The following is a 21,389-nucleotide window of genomic DNA, read 5'->3' on the forward strand; positions in this document are numbered from 1 at the left end:
CACTCAAAACTAGTTCCCGAAGATTTCAACCTTAGTTTTAACACATGGAAATGAATACCTCCTTGTCCATCGGTAGGATCCTCCAGTTGTACTCAACTTCGCTTGGACACTTTCCACTGCAGAAAGGCTCACAGCCTCTATAGCCTTACCCCCTGCCATTTTCTCTGTACTGCATTCCTCAATTCCTAATTTCTTCTTTTTCCTTTTTCCTCTTTCCTCCTTTTCCTTTCCTTTCTTCCTCTTATTGTCCATGTCTCTCAAGTCCTTGTCACAGAATCTACTTTTTACCCTACAAACGTAGCAAATGAGTTAATAATAGTGTCCATCAATGGGTAGTAACTCAGTAAGTTGAGAATTGCCTGGATACTGGTCCCACATTACGGATGAAATTCTGCCCCAACTGATGTAAACAGGGGCTAGGATTTCTGCCTATAAGACTAGATAGCAACATGACTAGATGCAACCATGAAAGAAGTTGGAAAAAGGGAGCATATCTATTATGCAACAATATACATAATAGATATGCATATGCACTCCTTATTCAGGCAGAAGTCCCCACTCACATTGCTAACCCTCCACTAGTAAAACTGGGGATATGAACAAGAGAAAGATGACTGCAGCACTTCTGCCCACTGCACCATCTTCTACAATGTTAAGAAACACCTTACAATAATGTTGAAAATCATGTGGGAATTACAATCTCAAAAATGAATGGAGTGAGTGCATGTGTGTCAAATTCAGTACAGAAATATAGCCACTCAGGAGACGGGGACCAAGAGTTTTCCTGTTTTATAGTGGTACTGACTACTCTCAGTAGAGAATAAATAATAAATGGTAGCAATAATTAACAAAGACCACATCTGAGGTTTGTACAGCAACTACTTTATTGTTCTCAAATGCAAACCTTTGCATTGTTTGCTATTTTACAATTTTACAAACTAGGTATAAAAGACCATAAATAAATGACATAAGTTATGTGTACCTAAATTCATGGAGGGGAAAAATTACAAATTAAAACAAAATAGAAAAATCTATATGTCTAACCCAGAGATCATTCAAATGCATGACTCAAGAAATGCTCTGTTAGAATTTTTTTTCAGTATGAACTAAATTATAATATGCCTCATACATTCTAATTTTAACCACAGTCCTTGTGTATTCCAACATACTTGCAGTGATACAAAAAAATAAATGCACTCTCTTTTTATTTGTCTGATTAGTATTTCAGAATGTTTTTTTCTGGTTATGAAAATGTCACATAAAATAAAATACTGCTTTTTAAGTCCTGTTTACTGGTTGAAAACCAGCCTTTTGTTTTCTATACATATATATTTTTAGTACATAGATCCATCACAAAGTTAGTACAGCAAGAAACCTGGACAAACATCAATCGGTGGTGTGGTGAGCAGAACAATGTCTTCTTAAACAGAGGCTTTCATGTCAGAGTCCTGTTGATGACATCTTCTGTAATGAGGATAAAATGGAAGCAAACTCTGTAGTAATTTATATTCTAACCCAGCTCCATTTGTACCACTTGACAGCAATGTGCATCTGCTGGGTTTGCAACACAGCTCCTGCCTCCTGGCTCCCTACTAGTTCTGTCTGGTTTCTGCCTTCAGCATGGCTACATTAACTTGCCCCACCCTTCCCTCCCCACTATATTGACTTTTATTTTTTTGTTCATGAGACCAACTATACTTATTAATAATGAATTAAAAATAGCCAGGAAAGGAGCAGGAAATAGAAAAAAGCTGGAGACACCACTGTTTGCTCCACTGAATGTTGCACATTCTTTTAACGTGGCTCATCCATCTCCCCCGCCCCCCACGCCCCAAGTATGTTTGACTGATCATTTGTCCTGTTATAGTTTGCTGTGCTGTACTGCCACCTCAGTAGACATCATCAGTTCTTTACAACCAGAAGGAGGGTTGAGCATATCAGCTGCTCAGTTCAAAATGTGGAATGGCAGCACTTTCCCCAGAGCCTAGCATACAACTCAACTTCATGAATATTTTACAGTGAATTTTTGAAACTCAATAATTTTTTCTAGGTAGTACTGGTAGGTTGTTAGCCTATTTCTTGAGCCATAACAATTAGCTTCTACATCAATTCTCCTAGCCTTTAGTTACAGATTCGAGGAACATGACTAACTTTCCAACCCTTTTGCTTATCACTGTAATCTTAAATGTCCCTCACATTTTTTGTTCCATGATCATGCTGGGAGAAAACAAAGTGTTTCACTGCCAGCTACAGGACACTACCTTCTCCCAGCTGGTATAATGAACAATGTGATTCTATGAATGGATAAGAATTGCATATATTTTTTCTCATTCAACAAGTCTTTAAAATCCTATTTGCAGAAAAGAAAGGCTACTTAAGAGTTCAGTTCAGGGTTACCAACAGATAGAAAGAGGCATCAGCTTCCTTATCTTCTCATCAAGAAACTGGTGGTTTTGAACAGGCTTTGATAAGAATAAGTGATATTGATGGAAATCTTTTAATTGCCCTTATGGATCATATAATTTATCCCTCCACAACTAAAGTGAAAATGCCCCTGTTCCAGGCTGCCGGACTAGTCATTAAGGTTAGTGTGGCAGCTACAAAAGACATTTACAAATACAGAAATGTAAACATTTTTGTGATTTCTTACTACCACTGCAGACACCAGCTATAGGCCTGCTCTCTCATATAACTCTTCAGCTAGGAATGAATGGAATCCAAAGGTCCCAGAGATGCTTTCGGCACTTTCACAGGAAGTTCTACTTAAGGTGACATACACGCAAACACACACACGCGAACACACACACACACAATTCAGAAGAGATAAGTTCATTATCCATTCTAGGGAAAAATATATTTATATCACTGCAGTGGCACATTTTGTGTAAAATGTCACTTCATCAACATATACAGGCAGCTCATGTGAACTGGGTTCTGTGTTGTGGCACCTGACCTGGTGTCCATAGTAATTAATACCTGTAGAGCTCGGTCACTTGCACTTATACAGGATGCATCAATGACGTACAGAGGGAAAAAAAACCTTCAAAATATATAAATAAAACCATCAGAAGGAAGAGAAGGAAAAAAAAAAAGAAGTCTGCAGGGCTTTGATACAGTACATTCTTCAAGTGACAACTGGAGAACAGACGCTGAATCTTAGCATCATTTTGTATTGTTTCAATGCCAAAAGAAAAAAAAAAATAAAATTAAGAGTCACACTCTCCAGGGACTGATGTTGCTTATTCAGTGTCTGTGTTCCCCAGAATCAGTGCTGTTGAAGCTGTGCTTGTGGAATCTGGAAGGCTTCAAGGCTGGTCTTTATGTTCTTCCATGGTCAATATGATCAATAGGAAGGGCTATTGGAAGCAGAACCTCTTTTCCCTGAAAAAAGGGAAACACCAACCCATTAAACAACATGCAAAATACCAGGCAACACAGCTATGTTAACTGACATGGCAGCCATTTAGATTTTCTAACAAAAGTACTGCTGCATCTTTCCTTTGGTCAAGCTAGCTCTACCACTGGCAGGGTTTAGCTGGGAACTGTTTGGGGACTGGCCGTCTTGTACAAGAGCACAATTACATTTTTTAAACAGAATTTTCTATGCTTAAGCATGAAGACTGTATTTGGGTTCATCAAATAAGTTAAATAAATATTTTAATAAGGAAAGGTACCTTAAAGATGTAGTATTTCTGATTAACTGACTTCTGTCTACAGTGTTCAGAAGCATTTAGTATCAACAAGAAGTTGATCACATACCAACTCTTCTAGCCAAAAGGATGTCACTGTGACTTCTACAATCAGGGATATTCATCTTTAAAAAAAAAATTATTGGGAGACCTCATTGGAAGGAACCAGTTCCAGGAAGAAAGAAAGGCTATATAAATAGTTTATATCTGCTGGAGAATATATGCAGTTCAATGTTGTGTGTGTATGTGTGTTTTATGGACATGTACAGAAATGATACAAAGAAGCAACTCTTATTTCTTAACCTACCATGACCTTTCCTAACACACAGTTTTAAGTAGCAATATCCTGGTAATAGTGACAGTGGATAAGATTAAAGATCCTGGACTTATTTTCAGTCATCTTAACTGGGTGATGTAGTGCAATGGATTCAATAGTATTTTCTACAGGTAGGGAAAATGGCTTTCAAATGGACTAAATATGGTCCTGTCCCAAAAGAGAAGGGACGTGCGATTCAAGTGTATAAATGCAGACAACTTGTCAGTGATGCCATCTTGGAATTCACAAGCATCTTTGTTGACTGAATTAGTGGCAATTTAATTTGTCCCTAAAGAGCTACAAAGTGTCTCAAAATATTTCTGTATGCGTGTCTGTGTGGGTATATACACATGTACAAAAGGGATATAGCAAAACAACTGTATATTTCCTTGCAGGCACAAGAAGGCTGATTTCTATTTCATAATTAAACATTTAACAATTCCAATAAAGAAAAACATTTTTATAATCAGTTGTAACTTTCTCGTAATGACAACAATTTTTATTAAATTTTCTCTGAAAAACCTTGTAAAAAAATAAAACATCTTCTAGTTTTATTGGGGAGGTTGCTGAAATGAGCTTCTTTTGTAACACTTTTTACTAAGACGCTTCCCTTTCCTTGCAGCATAATTGACACACTGGTGTTTTCCCAATGCAAATATCTTCGTAGAAATTCTATTCTTGAAAAAGAACCATGAATGATTAAATCAGCAAGCTACATATCACTGTGATTGTTCTCACTACTTTGCCGGTCTCAGGATACTGGAATAAATATAACTGGTATGTTTTAAATAAGGGAACACCACCATTTTTCTTTTAAACTCCAATTTCCACTGCCCATTTTGCTGCACACATGCTCTCTCTAGCTAATAACTGCATACTATAACTATGTTCCCTGAATGCACTGCAGTTATTATTTGTTTAGTCTTCTGCCGCCTCCCATTAAAATAATATTCATGTCCTTTTGCTACTCATTTGATCACCATCAAGTTATAGCCATGAATAGCAGTACTGAAAATCTAGCATCTGAACTGCCTTCAGTTTTCATTTTAAAAGAAAAATGTTAAAAGTATTTTGAACTGTTGTTACAAGATGTCAACAACACAATTCTCCAAATTGGCCAGAAAATTGTGTGCATTTTGTTTTTATTTAAAAGGAGACAGTCTTGACTTTCTCTAATGAGTTTACAGAAAGAAGCCAAAAATGTCTGTGCACTTAAGAAACAAACGGTTTTTGCTGGTAAAGTAGAAATGTCACATCTTTAAAATGAATATCCAGCTTTACATGCTTTAGCAAAATGGTGTTAAAACCTGACGGTTTAAGTAGTTTTTAAAAATAAATCTCAAATTTCTCCTGAATTGAAAAGCTTTAATGAGTAATATTGGAAAGAAAAAAAAAAAGGTTTGTACTAAGCTGTCAGGATTTGACAGGGTCCATATTTAGCTTTCTGCATTTGGGAACAAGCTGCTTTTCAGAATAAAGGTGGGAGTCAGTGGAAGAAATGTGAAGTTCACCTAGCTTTAACTGCTCATTCACATCTGAAATGCAATGGCTAAACATTCTGAGTCCTGAATGTCCTGTTCTCCAATGTCATCAAACCAAAAATGGGCCTGCTCATCTACACCAGGGGCTGGCAACCTACAACCTGCAAGTCAGACCCATTTAATCTGGCCTGCAGACATGGGGCTTCTGCAGCAAGGGGCTGCAGCGTCAGCCACTATCCTATGCTGCCACAGGGAAATGGCAGCAGCAACTGGGTTCTCATGCCTGCCCATGTCTAACCTGAACTGGTTCATTCTAGCCCACAGTCTGAAGAGGTTTCCAATCACTGCTTTGCACCATTCTGGCAATGCATAAGGAAATCTTAAAAGGCATGTAAGTGTAATTTAAGGACACTTAAAGTTCTCTTCATACAAACTGAATAGTGTAAAAAGTCTTTAGAATCAGTGAAACTGGAGCCTTAATGCATCCAGATCTATTATGATCTAACAAAAGTGTCCAATCTCCTCGAGTAACACTATCGTGTAATGTGGAGACATTCTGCTGCATGCAGCACACTGGTACAAAAGCAAGGAAAAAACTATGGATGCATAATTCTGCTTTGTTCCATTTCCTATCAAATAATACCATCAATATGACAACTAAAACTGAGCTTCTATGTAAAAGAAGACCAAAGTGGTTGTTACAATTGCTTTCACCTCAGCTGGGCTGTATTGATTTCCAGAAGGATGGAAAACCAGTATCAGTGGTTTCCCATCAATACCGGCCTGCTTCTTTAGCTCCTCATCATTAATGCAAAGTCAAAAATGTTACTCATCCATTAAACTTGAGCTTTGGAGGAGGCCTTTCATCGTTAGTTATGAATACATGCAAAAGAGTGGGAATAACTGAATTGTTAGTCTGGGAAACTAGTATCAATTTATCTAAAGCAGGTGGGAACCACAATCATACATAATACAGATTAAAGCATTTTTCCACAGAATGAATAAGTCAAAAGACTGTTGTTTAAGAAAATAAAAATGCCGCAAGTACAATGGAGGCTGTCCTTTCACTGACCTTTTCAATGTGACAAAAGTGATTGCTCCTTGGAAGGGGAAAAAGCCTGAAAGTTCCACAGCCAAGATTGTCACAGCTGACTGTCAGCAAGTTGGTCACAAAAGACTTATAGGGTAGGATACAGTATGGCACAACAACAGCCAAAACCAATCCCTCCAGAAGTCCAGTTCTGCCCAGTAATCCACGAGGTGGGCTGTTTCCTGAATCAGCCCATACACGGGTAAGTCACTGACTGAGAGGCACTGATCAGCCAAATGATACTCTCACTTAGGTTTCTGCATGGTATGGGTAAAACACTGAATCTGCAGAAAACATCCTGGGACAGATTCTTCATTCCAGTAAAAGATGCACAACTGTGGTACAGCCCACAAATAAAATACTACTGTTGTAATCCTAAGGGTCATTGAGGAAAGAGTTAATTTTATCTAAGCACAGTATCTGGCAGCAAACACAGCATCAAAACTTGAATGTGATGTTATATTTATATAGATACATGTATTTTACATATCGTTGAACAACAGAGAAGTATGTTCCAAGAAACAATTTGTTCCAGGTCTGGTTTAAAATGACAGCTTGTCATTTCCATAGGCTCCCCCCCAGAGTTCCGGCAAATCTGTACATCAAGCAACACTGCAGTTCCTTATTTCAACTGGCGAGGAGACGAAGTAAAAAAAGTGCAGTTCTTCAATTAAAGTGCATGGATGAGGTAAACTAATTTCAAGAGTTTGAGTTTATTCAGTACTGGCTCAGACGGGAACCATTCTGCCGTGCATCTGTTGCATTTGGGTCCGCATTGCTTGGACGCTGTTCAAAAGCTTGTTCTGATGCGCAATAGCAGTAATCCCAATTCTTGCTAGGTCACTGTGCAAAACAAGAAGAGAAGAAGCAGGGGGCTGAGAACTCCGTATCAAATGCTGAGCCAGTGAAAAATATTGAAGTCAACCACAAATAATACTGCAAAAAGCAAGGCAGCTGTATAGAAATGTTTAATTAAATAACTGAAAGCACTGTGGAGGCATTTTAAAGTTATACTCCATCCAAATGAAAGGAATTCCATTGTTTTAATGAGCATAATGATATGCAGCACAAAGCAAAAGAGGCCAATTAAATCCAGATTTACCATTTTTTGTTCTATCACTGAGTACTTACTCCTGGTTCATATGCACCACAGCCTCTAGGGTGGTATAGCCAGCAGCTGTGAAATTATCCTTGTATCGCTCCATTTTAATGGCTTGGAGCCAATCACCAACAGAAACGACAGCTGAGAATTCTGGAGAACTTGGATCCAAAAGAGCAGTGTTGGGCCTAGGAACAGAAAATGCAGGGACAGATAACAAGCATTAGTTGGGTAACAAAACAGGGTTCAGGCTCCACACTGATTAGGCTCAGTGACTAGCAAAACAGACTATCCAATCAAATCAGATAAGGAGTTGAATGGGACTTGTAAATATCAAAGATCATGCACTACAAAATGGAATCAATGACAGAAAATTTAGCAAACTTATAAGATAATGGGCCAATTTATTTCAGAGTGAATCTGACCCTATGTATCTAGTGTTACTTTTAACTAGGACTCACACCAGTGTGCTGTTTCTAATTTGAGTTCCAGATACAACGAAGTTCATGCAAAACCCTTCTATTACAATGTGATCTGAAAAAGACCCCTTAATGCTACAGCATGTTCAGTCTACTGTGTCTGTAACCTACAGACAGCAATTCAAGCATTTGCCAAACCTGCATATGTCAGACCTCAGCTCAGCAACTATAGAAATACTACTGAAGTATAAGCTTAGGGCCTGTAAACTCACAACCTGACAGACTGGACAGGAGTTCAAAACTCAGGGAGAATTCAGACAAGCATGTTTCTAGCCAGGCTTGCAAGCAGGCTCAGTGCATTCAAACAAACTCAGGACAGCGGGAAGTTAATCCTCTCTTTAATCAATCCATTCCTGACCAGCACGTGCGCCAAGATTGGTGGGAATAATGGCAGCTTTATCTTTGTTTGCACTGTGGAATGTGTTTCTCATTTTCCCTTGCAGAGATTTTGGAATAATCATTTAAAGTAATTCAGAACACTTATTAATAGCTTGTTTATTATTTTAGGTATTTTGTAAATTGCAATGTTTTTCATCAGGCCACTGTAAATTACTACCATATACATAAACATTTTAGTATTGATTTTAGACTGCACAGTATGAAAAGCAAGTGCAATGCCATGCTGTTATGCATTGTCCAAGAAGGCTGAGTTCATGTCAGTAGTGGCTGATACCACTTTTATCATATTATATAGCAGTCTAGGCAGAGCCCCTTTTCATGAAGCAAGTAATAGTAATTATATATTGTAATTCTCGATACATAAAAACGTACTCATTTTTGTTTGGATTTCATGCTCTGTGGAAAAGAAATCTACATATGGGACTAGTGATGCAGAGAAGGAATGGCTGAAACTGGTTTAAGATAAACCTGGTTGAATGTAGTATCAGATTTAACTCATGTGGGTCAAACCCCACCCCACCAAGCTTGGCCAGCCCACAGCTGCTTGTGTGCCCGCAGCCCAGGGTGCTGTGCAGGGCAGGGGGCACGGCAGCCACTGTTGGGCTTGGGGCCCACTGGAGCCCCTGAGCTTACCCGGGAAGCCTGCTCCCCAGCCAGCCCCCACCAGTGCTGCTAGGCTGAGCTGTTACACAGTCCTAGTGGGCTGGGAAGGGCGCTTCCCAGCTGGCGGGGGCTCCATGGCAGCCCCTCCCAGCCTGGCACGAGGAGTTGTGCAGCCACCACAGTCCCAACCCGAGCTGCAGCCCACTGGGAAGGGCCAGGCCCAGTGGCCCAGCCCGGGTTGGCACCTCTGCCTCCACCCTCAGCAGCACTTGCAAGCCGGCTGGGCTCAGCCCTGCAGCCCCAGCCGTGGGTGGACAGCAGGGCCATGCTGGCCGGCTCTGGTCAGGTTCCCATGCCACCTGAGCAAGATCAGGAGGGAAAACTGGGCAGACCCCAACTGGAGTCCCATGCCTGCCCAGAGACAGGGGAGTTTAATCCCTACCCCCCTGCCCCACTTTGCCTGAGGTGCTGCCCCAGCCAATGTCTGGTCTTGGGGACAAGCCTGACAAGGGCTCTTCTCCCTACGCCTCCAGGCATAGCCTGGCTGGGGTCCCTACAGGCCAGGGTGGAGGTTTAAACCCCTCCACAATCATACTTAGCCCCTGCCAGGGGCCTGGCCACGCCCCCATGTCAGCTTCCCTCCAGCCTTGCAGTTGCTGCAAAGGGAAGGGAGGGCTGCTCTAGCGCCCCCAGCTTCTAGCCTGAGCCACTGCAGGTATGTGCCTGCATTTCCAGAAATAAATGTGAATATCTGTGCACTTGCAAATCAGTTCAATCTTTACAGGTTAGTCTAACCTGCAAAGACTGAAACAATTCAGGCTCTGGCTTTTTGAATGTCTGTTCCTAGCCTAAATGTTATTAACTATACATGATTATCTGTGAGCTTGAATCAAATCAAGTTGAAGGAGATTAAACGGTTGGTATTATGACTCTCTCCTTAAATTATTTAACCCACAGAGGTGGATACACTTGCCAGGCTATAGTTGCAATTAGGGCAATCTGGAAGAAGTGTGGTGATAGTGGCCTCGGAGGGCTAATAACCTGTCTTTGGTAATGTAAATGGTAAGCAATAGTCACCAAGGGATCCTCTCATTTAAAAGTGAAAAACAGCTTTTTCTATGATGCTGATCTGTCAGAGGCTGAATCAGGAATGGTCTGGCCTCTGTTACTGCTTCATTGGTTCAAGGAGACTCATTCTAAGCATCAGAGTGGATATTTTTGTAATTTCCTTTCTGTTGAGGGACCATATCATAATTTAAAAAATATTTTTCCTATGAGTCTTTTAATTTTCTTCTTCTTCTAAGCCCCTCTTACAGCAAGCAAACCCACTTTGCTATAAAAGAATACAAATATACTCAAAAATAAAGGATGAGACCCTCTGCTGGGGAATACTGCTGAAACTACATTGACTAACAGTTCCACCAATTTACGCTAGCTTAGGGATCTGGCCCTCTCAAAAAGATCTCTTCCAAAATGCTGAAATCTCCTTCCCACTCTGTCTTCTCCTTGAATGCCAGCTAGACCTTGCTAAAAATATACCAAAACAAAATGTAACATAGGATCAGTGTAGATATGAAACTGGCTATCAATAAATTAAATGCAAATATACATAAAAATTAATCCACACCTTTTTGTGCCCACAAGGCTTTAGCTGTTATACTGTAATGCTTTTGCAAATTCTATCCCAATCTAGGGTTTATAAAACTTGTATACTTTCCTGCTACAAACCACATTATTCCTGTTAGTTCCACTACACTGGGACAGACCTTTCCAAGCTTTTTTCATCAGGGGAAAAAGAAAAAAAAAAGGAAAAGACACTGCATGCCTTGTTTTCTCAAGAAAACAGCACTTGATCGCATCAACGCTGGACTTCAATTTATGTTAGAGAACTGTTCAGAGCTGATGGAATAAAGCAATTTCTTTACTTATTCAGTATTTTATTTTTACAAAGCCAGGGGGATCTGGACCCCATAGTACAGTCAACTGGAATGTCAGTGCAACCTCAATGGGAAACAATCTTCCACTGGATAAAAAAAAGTTGTGCAGTCTGGCAAGAGCTGTGAAGCATGCCTTAACCTGATCATAGAAGTTTAGGTGAGTTACAGCTTGCCTGTCACCTTCAATATATTCCCTCGTATATCACTGTTAGAAAAGCACGGCTGACCTGGAGCTCTCTGCGCCTGTCCTCTTCAAGCTGTTGGGGTTGCGGATGAGTTTGTCCAGCATGTTGACGATCTGTCCAAATTTAGGCCTGTCACTACGTTCCTTCTGCCAACAGTCCAGCATCAGCTGATGGAGAGCGATGGGGCAATCCATTGGGGGTGGCAGTCGATACCCTTCTTCAATAGCTTTAATAACCTATGAACAGCATCATTAAAGAGAAGTTAAAGCTCATCGTAGATTGTAAAGGTATGCTAGCTGAATATCCTACGCATGGAAACAAATCTATAGTTAAAGAAGACACTGTTAAAAAATATGCTCATGCTCAAACTGTTGATGGGGCTACTACTGATATTTTCTTTTGAGATAAAGATTTAAAAGAAATGGATGAGCACATCTGGAGATATGCGTGTATGGGGACTGAAGCTTAATTATGAAGGTAAGACTATCTCATGCATTTGAATCTTGTGAGAGGGGATAAATATATAACAACATTTGATACAACTGCATTTGGTACAACTTCCAAAGCATGCATATTTTCAAAGATACAGCATACTGATGAGCCACTAAAAGACAATACACATCAGGATGCATCATATGAGAAAGAGAAAACAGCGTGACCCTGAGTTAATCTGCTGCCCATGTTGGATAGATGTGAGAAGCAGCACCATTACAAGGATCAAATATGTTAATTTCCCCTGAGGGAATTTCTGTCAGCTGTGAGAACTATACCTTGAAGCAAATGCCTAGCTAGAGTTCTCAATACCTTTACTCTTCAAGCTCTCAAAGTTTGTGGATAAGTTTGTCTAGCACCCCACCCCTCCAGCTACACCCTGTGCTTTCTCCTGAGCTAGTTTAGTGAGCAGATACTTGTATCACAAGCCTTTGACTGATCACAGCTGGTAAAAATATGCACCCTTGTTACTGAAGACCTGCATTCAGAGTAACTGTAGGGGCATGCCCAACACTACTTACTGGGCACTTCAAAAACCTAGCCCCCACTGCCTTGTGGGTACACTATCAAGGCATTAAACATCTGAACTAATTCTGGCCTTTGGATTCTGTCTCCATGGTCTAAAGTGGGGGTGGTATATCTTGGGGAGCCTCCACTCCTCCATAGGTGTTTATGTGCTTGTGCTTAGGTGTTTAAGTGTATGTGCTTAGGTGTACATGTTGAAGGCCTTGATGTGATGGTTGTAGGACTCTGTACAAGCAGATTCAGCAGGCACCTAATTAGACCTCTTACATGTACAACATGATCCAGAGGATCAACAGTTGCCTACTTATAAAGATAAAGAGTTGCAGAGACTAAATTATGCTGCAGCCCTCACTTTTGTCTCTCCAAAACAATGGCTAAGATGCATTGGGAGGACAGTGTAAAGAGGCTTGCTCATTCAGTGAACCAAGAAGAAAACTGGCTGTAGCTGCTAATCTAGCATTATTCACAAACATGAAATTCACTTAAAATATTTTAGAGCACCTTAAGTAATATATTTCAGTGAAAAAGTACACGTCAATCCAACCCTCACTTCTGCATTGTTCTTCCACACCTCTGTAATTATCTGTGTATTTTGCAAAAATGTATTTGCAATATTTCTTCCTTTAGGATCCGATTAAATTTTCCAAACAGTACCATAAGCGCATCATAGGCTCATTTACTCTGTGTACTTCTTCTTAATCTCAACTAACCCAGAGGACAAAGATGGCATCTGAAAACTCACTTCTGTATTAGCCTGAATTACCTATCATTACTAAAGAAAACAGAACATTTCTGAGGTGCATCTGGCGCTTTATTTTCTTGAAAATCCTTGACTTCCTGTTGACACAGGAGAGCAAGGCTGGATGCCAGAGGAGCAGTTCTATATCAGAAGAAAATTAAAATGAAAGCCTCATTTTTCAGTTAGATGACATCTACATGCAGATGCTCTTTGAAAATATTCAGCTCTGAGTAAGAAAGTGGATGACTAATAAAGTGACTTAACTACTCCAGTGACCAAATAGTCAAGTTATCTTTTTCTTGTTCTTTTATCTTCTAAAAATCCCTTGGGAAAAAACATTACAACCAGTCTATGTCTCATTTTCACCAGGGATATTACTTTTTTTAAATCAACAAAAATCCTGTTAGCACAAGCCCTTATTAGCAATATTATTAAAACTCTCCTGAAATAATAGTCATTGTGTATACTCCCTCTTGGAATATGCCAAAGTAGTCCAGATGGTATAATTAAATGGGACTTGCATAATTTAAGAATGGTCATTTCGTGAAGCTCCTTTTCAATGTCCTCCAGGGGCAGCTATTCTAGTGCCAAGAGGATGGTTTGACTGACAGGCACCATGGTATCTTGTATATAGTTTTATGTATTTTTTAAAAACTATATATCCAAACAAAAATGTTTAGCTCCTAATTAGAGGCTATATTAAATTCTCGCGTTTTTTTCTTCGGGGTTTAATATAAATATGAAAATTTGTCTTTCCCTTTCTTTTCAACTTAATAGCTGTAATCTTTTAAATTTGAATTTGAATGTATTCTAATCCCCTTCATTTTTCACTTTCCTACATATTTCTAAAAATTACAGCAAACTGCAGAAGGTATAAAAGAAAATGGATGCATATAATATACATGTTTTTTCAGGAAAACCATCACCCATGTGTTTAACTTGAAATATGTGCTGCAGTCCCATTATCTTTTAAGGGGGTTTTGAAACACGCTTTTGTGCTTTCCTGGTATAGAACCTCTCTTGATTTGCCATTATTGTGTTTTCTGGAAGACAGTCTATCACAATTTCAGAGAAGAGTCTGTCACTTAAATCCAAAATCTAATACATTTGCAATTCACAAACTTGTGGTAGATGAACCAATAGATCAACCAAAGGTCACTTTTAGATACAGAATACCAGACTTGATGAAGCAATGACCTGATCAAATATAGACAAAATTGTATAAGGGTCTCATTCTGGAAAAGGATACACGTGAACAATAGGGGTCCACACATGCCAACTCTTTTGCAAAACTTAGGCCTAGTGTTTTATTCTCACACTGAGAAAGTAAACAAAATATTAAGAGAAAAGTAGAAGAAGAAAAGCCGCCAGAAAGCAACTCACATCTTGATTGGACATATCCCAGTAAGGTCTTTCTCCATATGACATCACTTCCCACATTACAATGCCATAGCTCCACACATCACTAGCTGATGTAAATTTACGGTAGGCAATTGCTTCTGGTGCAGTCCACCTGATGGGAATCTTGCCACCCTGTGAAAAATAAAAGAAAACAGAAGTCAGGAAATCACTGGACCTACATTTTATGAGGATGTCATTGCGCTCTAATATTAGGTTTAAAATGGCAAGATGGAGCTGGAGAGATGATTCCAAATTTATTCTTAAAAAGTAATTTATTCTCTCATTTTTGCCATAAAACTGTCAAATCCAAATAGGAGGCAATACCATCCATCTGTTTTCTTTAGTCACAGGAATGGGAACCAGTAAATTGTTAAATGTATTTTTATCAGGCCTCTAACAGAAGGCCTACACTGAAGAATGGGAAAAACAAGGAGTTTATAAAAGGTTTAGGTGATAGAATATGTATACAAAACAAATATGTACACGCTGTTATTGCAGGATTCATTTTTTTTCTTGCTTTGCTTGTCTGCCCCGTTTGTTCACTTTCAGGAAAACAGGGATATAAATATTTTTTTCTTTATTCTGAGGAAAAAAAAAAGAACAAGCTAAGCAGCTTTATGAAATATTATGATATTTTTGCCATGGATGACATCCCAGTTCATACATGACCCATAGGTGAAAGGATAAATCAGCCCTCAGGCTCCTCTGGTCAATGTAGGAGGACTAAGTACAGTCTCTGGTTACAACACTTCTGATACCAGTTAGAGAGAATAGCTTTTTTATTACACTAAAGAAAAAAAAAACAACCCTTCCACAAATAAAAGCAGTTGGGCATCTGAACTGGGCTAGTGGAGTTTGGTAATGTTTTAAAAAGGAGCTCAATTCCATCCTGTTTATCCGATTTTGCCTTGGTTGAGTGATCCCAGGCCAAAGATTTCTCCTTTTGTTTATGCTAATGTACAAGGTGTTTTTAATTGAGCTTTTGGTTCCTCACTATTCCGTCTGGGGAATTACTTAAAGTCAAAGGTGTATTTTTTCCATAAGTTATTTTTGTTGCATTTTTGTCTTTGCAGTTTTTGGACACATTTTCTGCTCCTAACTGTGTATCTCGTCTTTGTAGGTCTAGTCTACTGTCCTTTGTACAGCTGTCAAGTGATTAATGGCAGCCCATTGCAGAGTTTTTTGAAGTCAATGGGAGTCTTTCCATTGACATCACTGTGCTTTCGATCAGGTCCTGTGTGAATGTGCATATGTTTTAACGTATCTCTTTGTCATCCTATGCTATACGATGCTTGATTTAGAATACTGGTAGGGAAAAGAATGCAAATTTTGTTGAAAACAAGAAAATTACTTTAATAATGCTCTTTACCAACTCTAACCATGAGCAAATTTCATTCTTCTTGTTGGATGTATGGACATGATTTATATATACTTATTTTAAAAATTGTCAATAAATTCAATGTTTTTAGCTGCTAAGTACAGTGGAGCTCATCCATTTTTTTTTCCTGTTACTTCATTACTGACACCAAATGAAGATACTGTACTGTAATGCAAATTACATTGATTTGTTCCAGCTTACTTGGAGAAAAAACATAGTACTATATTTGCACTCACTACAGTCAAAGTGATGCTGTTCAACGATTTCCATTCTACGCTTATATATTTGTCTAAACTTGCATTTGCTTGAATACAGCTTTCCAGGCTGGAGATTCAGCTTCTCTCCATCACTACCCTTATTAGTGGGAAATACCAGTGTTGGCCAGCATTTAATACTACATAAGTTTATCCTTCCCTATAATGAACTCTGAATTCATTAAAAGATGAGTATAGGGATTAAACAGCAAAAAATGAGCACTGCAAACAATCCTGGCACTGGAGAGAACAGATGGAAAATGGCAGATATTTAAAAACAAAACAATAAGCAATAAAAAGGCTTCAGAAACACACTAACATTTTTTTTAGTGCATGTTAATTACAAAGGTATTGGTAATGGTCAGAATTGCTTTGTGAACTGTGATATCTGCATCATTATAACATGCAGCATGCTAAACTGGAATAGGAAAATTAGTAACAGTACATTGCTAAAACCTGTTCCTTACTTATTATGATTATATATTAATTCAAATACTATTAGTAATAATCAGAAAATCTCCACAGAGTAAACGGTCTTTGTAACTGATCAGGCACCTAGGACATAAATTGTTTAAGTGTCGCACATGTTGGTAAGTTTTTAAATCACAATCAGAATAAAATCCATTCTAGGGGCTGCAAAAGGCCCTCTAGGCATTCAAGGCTTGGTGTTAGCAAGCATGGAAGCACACATTATTTTTCCCCATCTGAGTAATACTACAGAGTAAGACACTGCAAGGAACTGATTTTGGTTTGGCAGCTAAACTGAAAAAAATGAAAAATAATTTAGCTTTGGATTGACCCTAATTCAATTTGTTTTTGTTTATTCTTGTTTACACTGGAAAATGTAATCTCATTTGACATAAAACATTCCCTTCCCTTACTTTGTTTTGGGTCACTTGTAAATTAAAGCATAGGAAAAGAAGGGTTAGATTTACAAAACTGCCAGAGGAATTAAGTATCCAAATGGCTATGATACTCATGCAGGGGATAGGAGACGTGGGGTCTTGTTCCTGTTCCACTTAATCTCATCTACTGACTTCATACAAATACAGACTGAAAGCACTCTATTGCAGAAACCAATAATCTGGTATTCTTCTCAGAACTAGTAAGTGGGTTCAAAACTCCGTTAATCATATGGAAAACTTGAAGACAGGTCTCCCAAATCCTGGGTAAAAGTTTAAACCTTTGAGCTGGAAAAAGGGAGGATGATGACATTAACCACCACTGCCAGTTTGGGAATTTGGCCCTCAACATTTTTTCTAAACAAAATTGTTCAGTGAATTCAATTGATTATGATTCTTGCAGTACTCAGGAATGTAGCAAAGCTTTATACACTTGAAACACTTGTTATGGGAAAACAAGTTAAAGATGGGCCTGTGTTCTGCTCTAATTATGCTTTAAGCTGTTCTTGTTTACAAAGTGTGCAAACGGTGTTAACTGGGTGTGAAAGTGTCTGACAGGAAAGGGAGAATAGATTTTCTTACTGGTACAGAACTTGGGACAATTTAGATATTTGATTAGCAACTGAAAGGGCTAAAGTAGAGCCTGGACTTTACGACTAACTTTAGCGGTGCTGTAAAACTTTTCAGAATGGTAGGTTGTCTTTTTAAATGTTGTTAGAAGTGTCAAATTAAAAGGAACAATGCAAAAATCAATCTATTTTAATGGGGGTCGGACTTGATGATCTGCTCAGGTCCCTTCTGACCCTACCAACTATGAAACTACGAAGGTCAAATTTACAAATAGTTTTAAGACAGCTGCATTTTTTGCACAGTTTATTCTTTGCTTTAAAACAAACAAACAAACAAAAAAACCCCTTCAACTTTACCACAGAATTCAATGGGATTATTAACCTGTATAAAACTGACCGATTACACAACTGCCTGCAGAATGAAGCATCAAAATATTAACGCCTGGCCTCAAACACCTGTCACCAACTTCTAGTATGCTGCTGGCACCTAACCAATACAATGGGACAGATCCTCAGTGAGGGAGACTGATGTAGGTGCTTTGAAACCAATGGAATTGACAAGACTTTCATGCACGCCTGATATTATTTAAAACAAAGACCCCCAAATCCTTATTAGCAGGAAAGTATAACTCCAGAATCTTTTCTGCCTTACCCGTGTGGTATAAGCTGCTTCAGGATCATCTTCCAGGACACGAGACATGCCAAAATCAGATACTTTGCAAACCAAGTTGCTGTTGACTAGTATATTTCGGGCAGCTAGATCCCGATGCACATAACTCATGTCAGACAGATACTTCATTCCAGAGCCAATGCCACGTAGCATCCCTACCAACTGGATTACTGTAAATCTGCCATCGTTCTTCTGCAGATGAAGGAAGGGGGGGGGGGGAGGAATTTCATAGTATTAAGTTAAAAGCTACATTATTGCCACAGCTAAAACTGGCAAAGAACACACCTCTAGATCCCCATCTTGACTACGATTAAATGGAATGCTATTTCCTTAGTCTTCTGACTTGGGTCTATAATTCACTAGCAAAATCCAAACCTAGAGGTTCTGTCAGTTTTCTATGATGTATAGAATGTATCTGTATCCAGTTTTAATGAATCTACAGCACTGCAAAGTTTTCAAAAATGAAATAAATCAAAATGGTTCCCCATTAAACATGGATTATTTAAGACCCTACTATTTTAAATGTTACACCTCCTCTGTATTCCTCCACCAGCTACTGACAGTAATAGAAAAAAAATAATCAGGAAGCATCTCTCATATACGCACATCCTTGAGTTTCAAATATATCTCCTGTATCCCTCTACCAAAAAAGAGAATCAGAAAGCATTTTCCTCATGTAAAACCTTTTTGGGTTTTTTATAAAGTAGTCACACATACCCTGAGGAAGGCATCCAAGGAGCCATTTTCCATGTACTCAGTTATGATCATTACCGGTTTACCTAGAATTTGCAAAAAGAAAAACACAATTCCTTGATGAACACCAATGTTAATGAGATAAAAATGGGTTGCACATGATTTTACTGCCAAGACACCTGTCTTGCACAATTTAATTTAATTTTAAAAGCACTGAGCTTATGCCTTAGCTGTGGGGAGCTGGAAAAGAAATATTTAAGAGCTCCATCTGGAAAATTAACCCTTTCAGGAACTTGTTGATAAGATCTTTAACTGAAGGGGCCAGAAGTCTCCAGGGAATATATGACCAAATCATTGCTCATTAAATAAGAAAGCAATGGGGGACCCAGACAGATCTGTTCATACTTGAAAAATATTTAGGATAATTAATTGTTTGCTAGACTATGCACTTCCTTTTCCTTCTTCTGAAAACTCAATGCTTCTAGGGGCGGAGAGTTGTCAGTGGTTACAAGTTATTCAAATACAGCTTGATTCAAGCAAGATTAATAAAATAAGCAAAAAATCTTTCCCTTTGACTTTGCCTAGTTGGTATCCATATTCTGTATGTCTCACTATTTGTAAATTAGTCTTATCCATATGCCTCATAAAATAAACCACAGGATAAATGATTCAATGACCTGCATCACACACAGGGTTGAATGCAGAAGTGACACCCGACTTTCCACATTGGGTGCATGTACACATGCATCAATGTACTTTCCTAATGCCCGTTCAATTTAGTAACTCCAATGTGAGGTACTACAATAATGAGCATTCAAAAGTGCACATCTTTTAAGTGACGCTTAATGCACAGTAGCCTATTTTACTGCTCATTCATGTAATTGCATGGTATTTTACACGACACTTCAATGTGCAGTAAAATAGGCTACTGCACATTAAAGTGCACATGTTGACGTGCCTGCTGAAAACGAACTTCAGATAAGTCTGGAGAAGTAGAGAAGTACTGTTTTATTTTCCTGAACTGTTTTTCTAGTCACTAGTGTGCCTCATGATGATGATAAATATACATATTTATTGTGCGATATTATCTTTACCTATTTGACAAAGCACTGATCTTGTTAATATTTACGCATGTGCTATACTTTAAGCATGCGAGTAACATCAGCCATTTAAAGGACTAATCATGATAAAAATTTATTGTCCCATTTTAAAGATGGGCCATGTGAGGAGTACAAAAGTTAAGCGATTTGCCAAGAGTCAAATAACAAAGCCCAGCTTGGGAGATGCTGTATGCATTCTACAGGGAGATGAGAACTCTTAGCCCCAGCTGGATGAAAACAACTTGAAGGTGTTTAGGTCCTGACCAGACACAGATCCTTTGGCTACAGCTAGTGGCAGTCAGGCACAGAAATCAAGGATCATTATTCCCAACTCTGTTCTAACAAATAGAGCCGGGGGGGGGGGGGGGGGGAAGGGGGGTGTCCAATCCCAGAGAACATTTGCTTTTGTATTTATACTAACAAAAGCAGCTTGGAATAAGGGAATTTTACAAGAGGAAGGAGGTTCAACAGATCTGTGACCTAAGCTGCAGATGCTTTCAATATGAAGATAGAGTTTAGCTATCAAAAACGTTCAACTTTTGCTTGCTCTATTCACCAGCAGGATCTTCTCAGGACAATTGGCTATGAAAACTGCCCTTCTGTGAAATATTTTGGCTCTGAAAATCTCCCACAATTATTTCTACGTTAGCGCATTTTTCACTCACCAGGCTGCCTCCCCTTGTGATTCTGTTGGAGGTTCACGTTACAGGAATAACCCTTTTCTGATTAGAAAACAATATGCTAAAGAACATGAATAGACTGTGAATTGTGTATCTCATGTATTTTGGTTTTAGGTTCAGCAAGCCTCCATCAAGCCTCTGTGGGCTTTATGCCATTCCTATATCTCCAGCCATTTCAAGCAATGCCAAAACACGTTTGTTTTGATCCTGAGCACATTTGCACATGCAAACTAGCATGGGTAGGAAATGAAAATCAGGTAGCCAGATATCATGTATCCAATTTGCATGAACAAAGGGTGGGTTTTGAACAAACAAACAATTGTGTGTCTGTGTATTTAAAGGCTTTGAACGAATATTTGCATCCTTAAAGGAAAGGGCTGAGATAAAACATCACTCTCCCTCACCTTCTGCATTGGATAAATCACCTATCCTAGTACTCATCAGAAAGAATGAAAACCACTCTAACCCAATCTGCATATTTTCCCATTTCATTTACCCTTTGCAACTGTGACTGAAGTCCTCTGACAGAACAAATATGTCTAAATGAGTTTTAATTAACCTTCCACAATCAAAAGACTCTGTGTCAACCTAAAAGGAAGGGAGACTCTCTTTCAGTGCATTAACACATAATTTCATTACTCAGGTACTTCTTGAGTAGCAGGGAAGCCAGAGGGGAAAACAGAAGCTCACAGTGGGGGAGGGGGTGGA

General features: G+C 38.9%; 1 protein-coding gene across 1 annotated transcript in view; it reads right to left on the bottom strand.

Annotated features, from left to right (window-relative positions):
* Positions 1-861: 861 nt before the first annotated feature.
* The window catches only part of EPHA4 (EPH receptor A4), a 148,449-nt gene continuing 127,921 nt past the window's right edge, over positions 862-21,389 (bottom strand). Inside the window, exons 12-18 of the mRNA XM_006266068.4 lie at positions 18,926-18,987; positions 18,191-18,400; positions 14,418-14,567; positions 11,321-11,514; positions 7,708-7,863; positions 6,559-7,419; positions 862-3,381 (exon numbers count right to left, since the gene is read on the bottom strand). Of these exons, the coding sequence (XP_006266130.1) occupies positions 7,305-7,419; positions 7,708-7,863; positions 11,321-11,514; positions 14,418-14,567; positions 18,191-18,400; positions 18,926-18,987 (887 nt within the window). The 3' untranslated portion in view covers positions 862-3,381; positions 6,559-7,304. The remainder of the gene's footprint in view (positions 3,382-6,558; positions 7,420-7,707; positions 7,864-11,320; positions 11,515-14,417; positions 14,568-18,190; positions 18,401-18,925; positions 18,988-21,389) is intronic.

Source organism: Alligator mississippiensis, chromosome 7, assembly GCF_030867095.1.
Source record: "Alligator mississippiensis isolate rAllMis1 chromosome 7, rAllMis1, whole genome shotgun sequence".
NCBI classification, from domain to species: domain Eukaryota; kingdom Metazoa; phylum Chordata; order Crocodylia; family Alligatoridae; genus Alligator; species Alligator mississippiensis.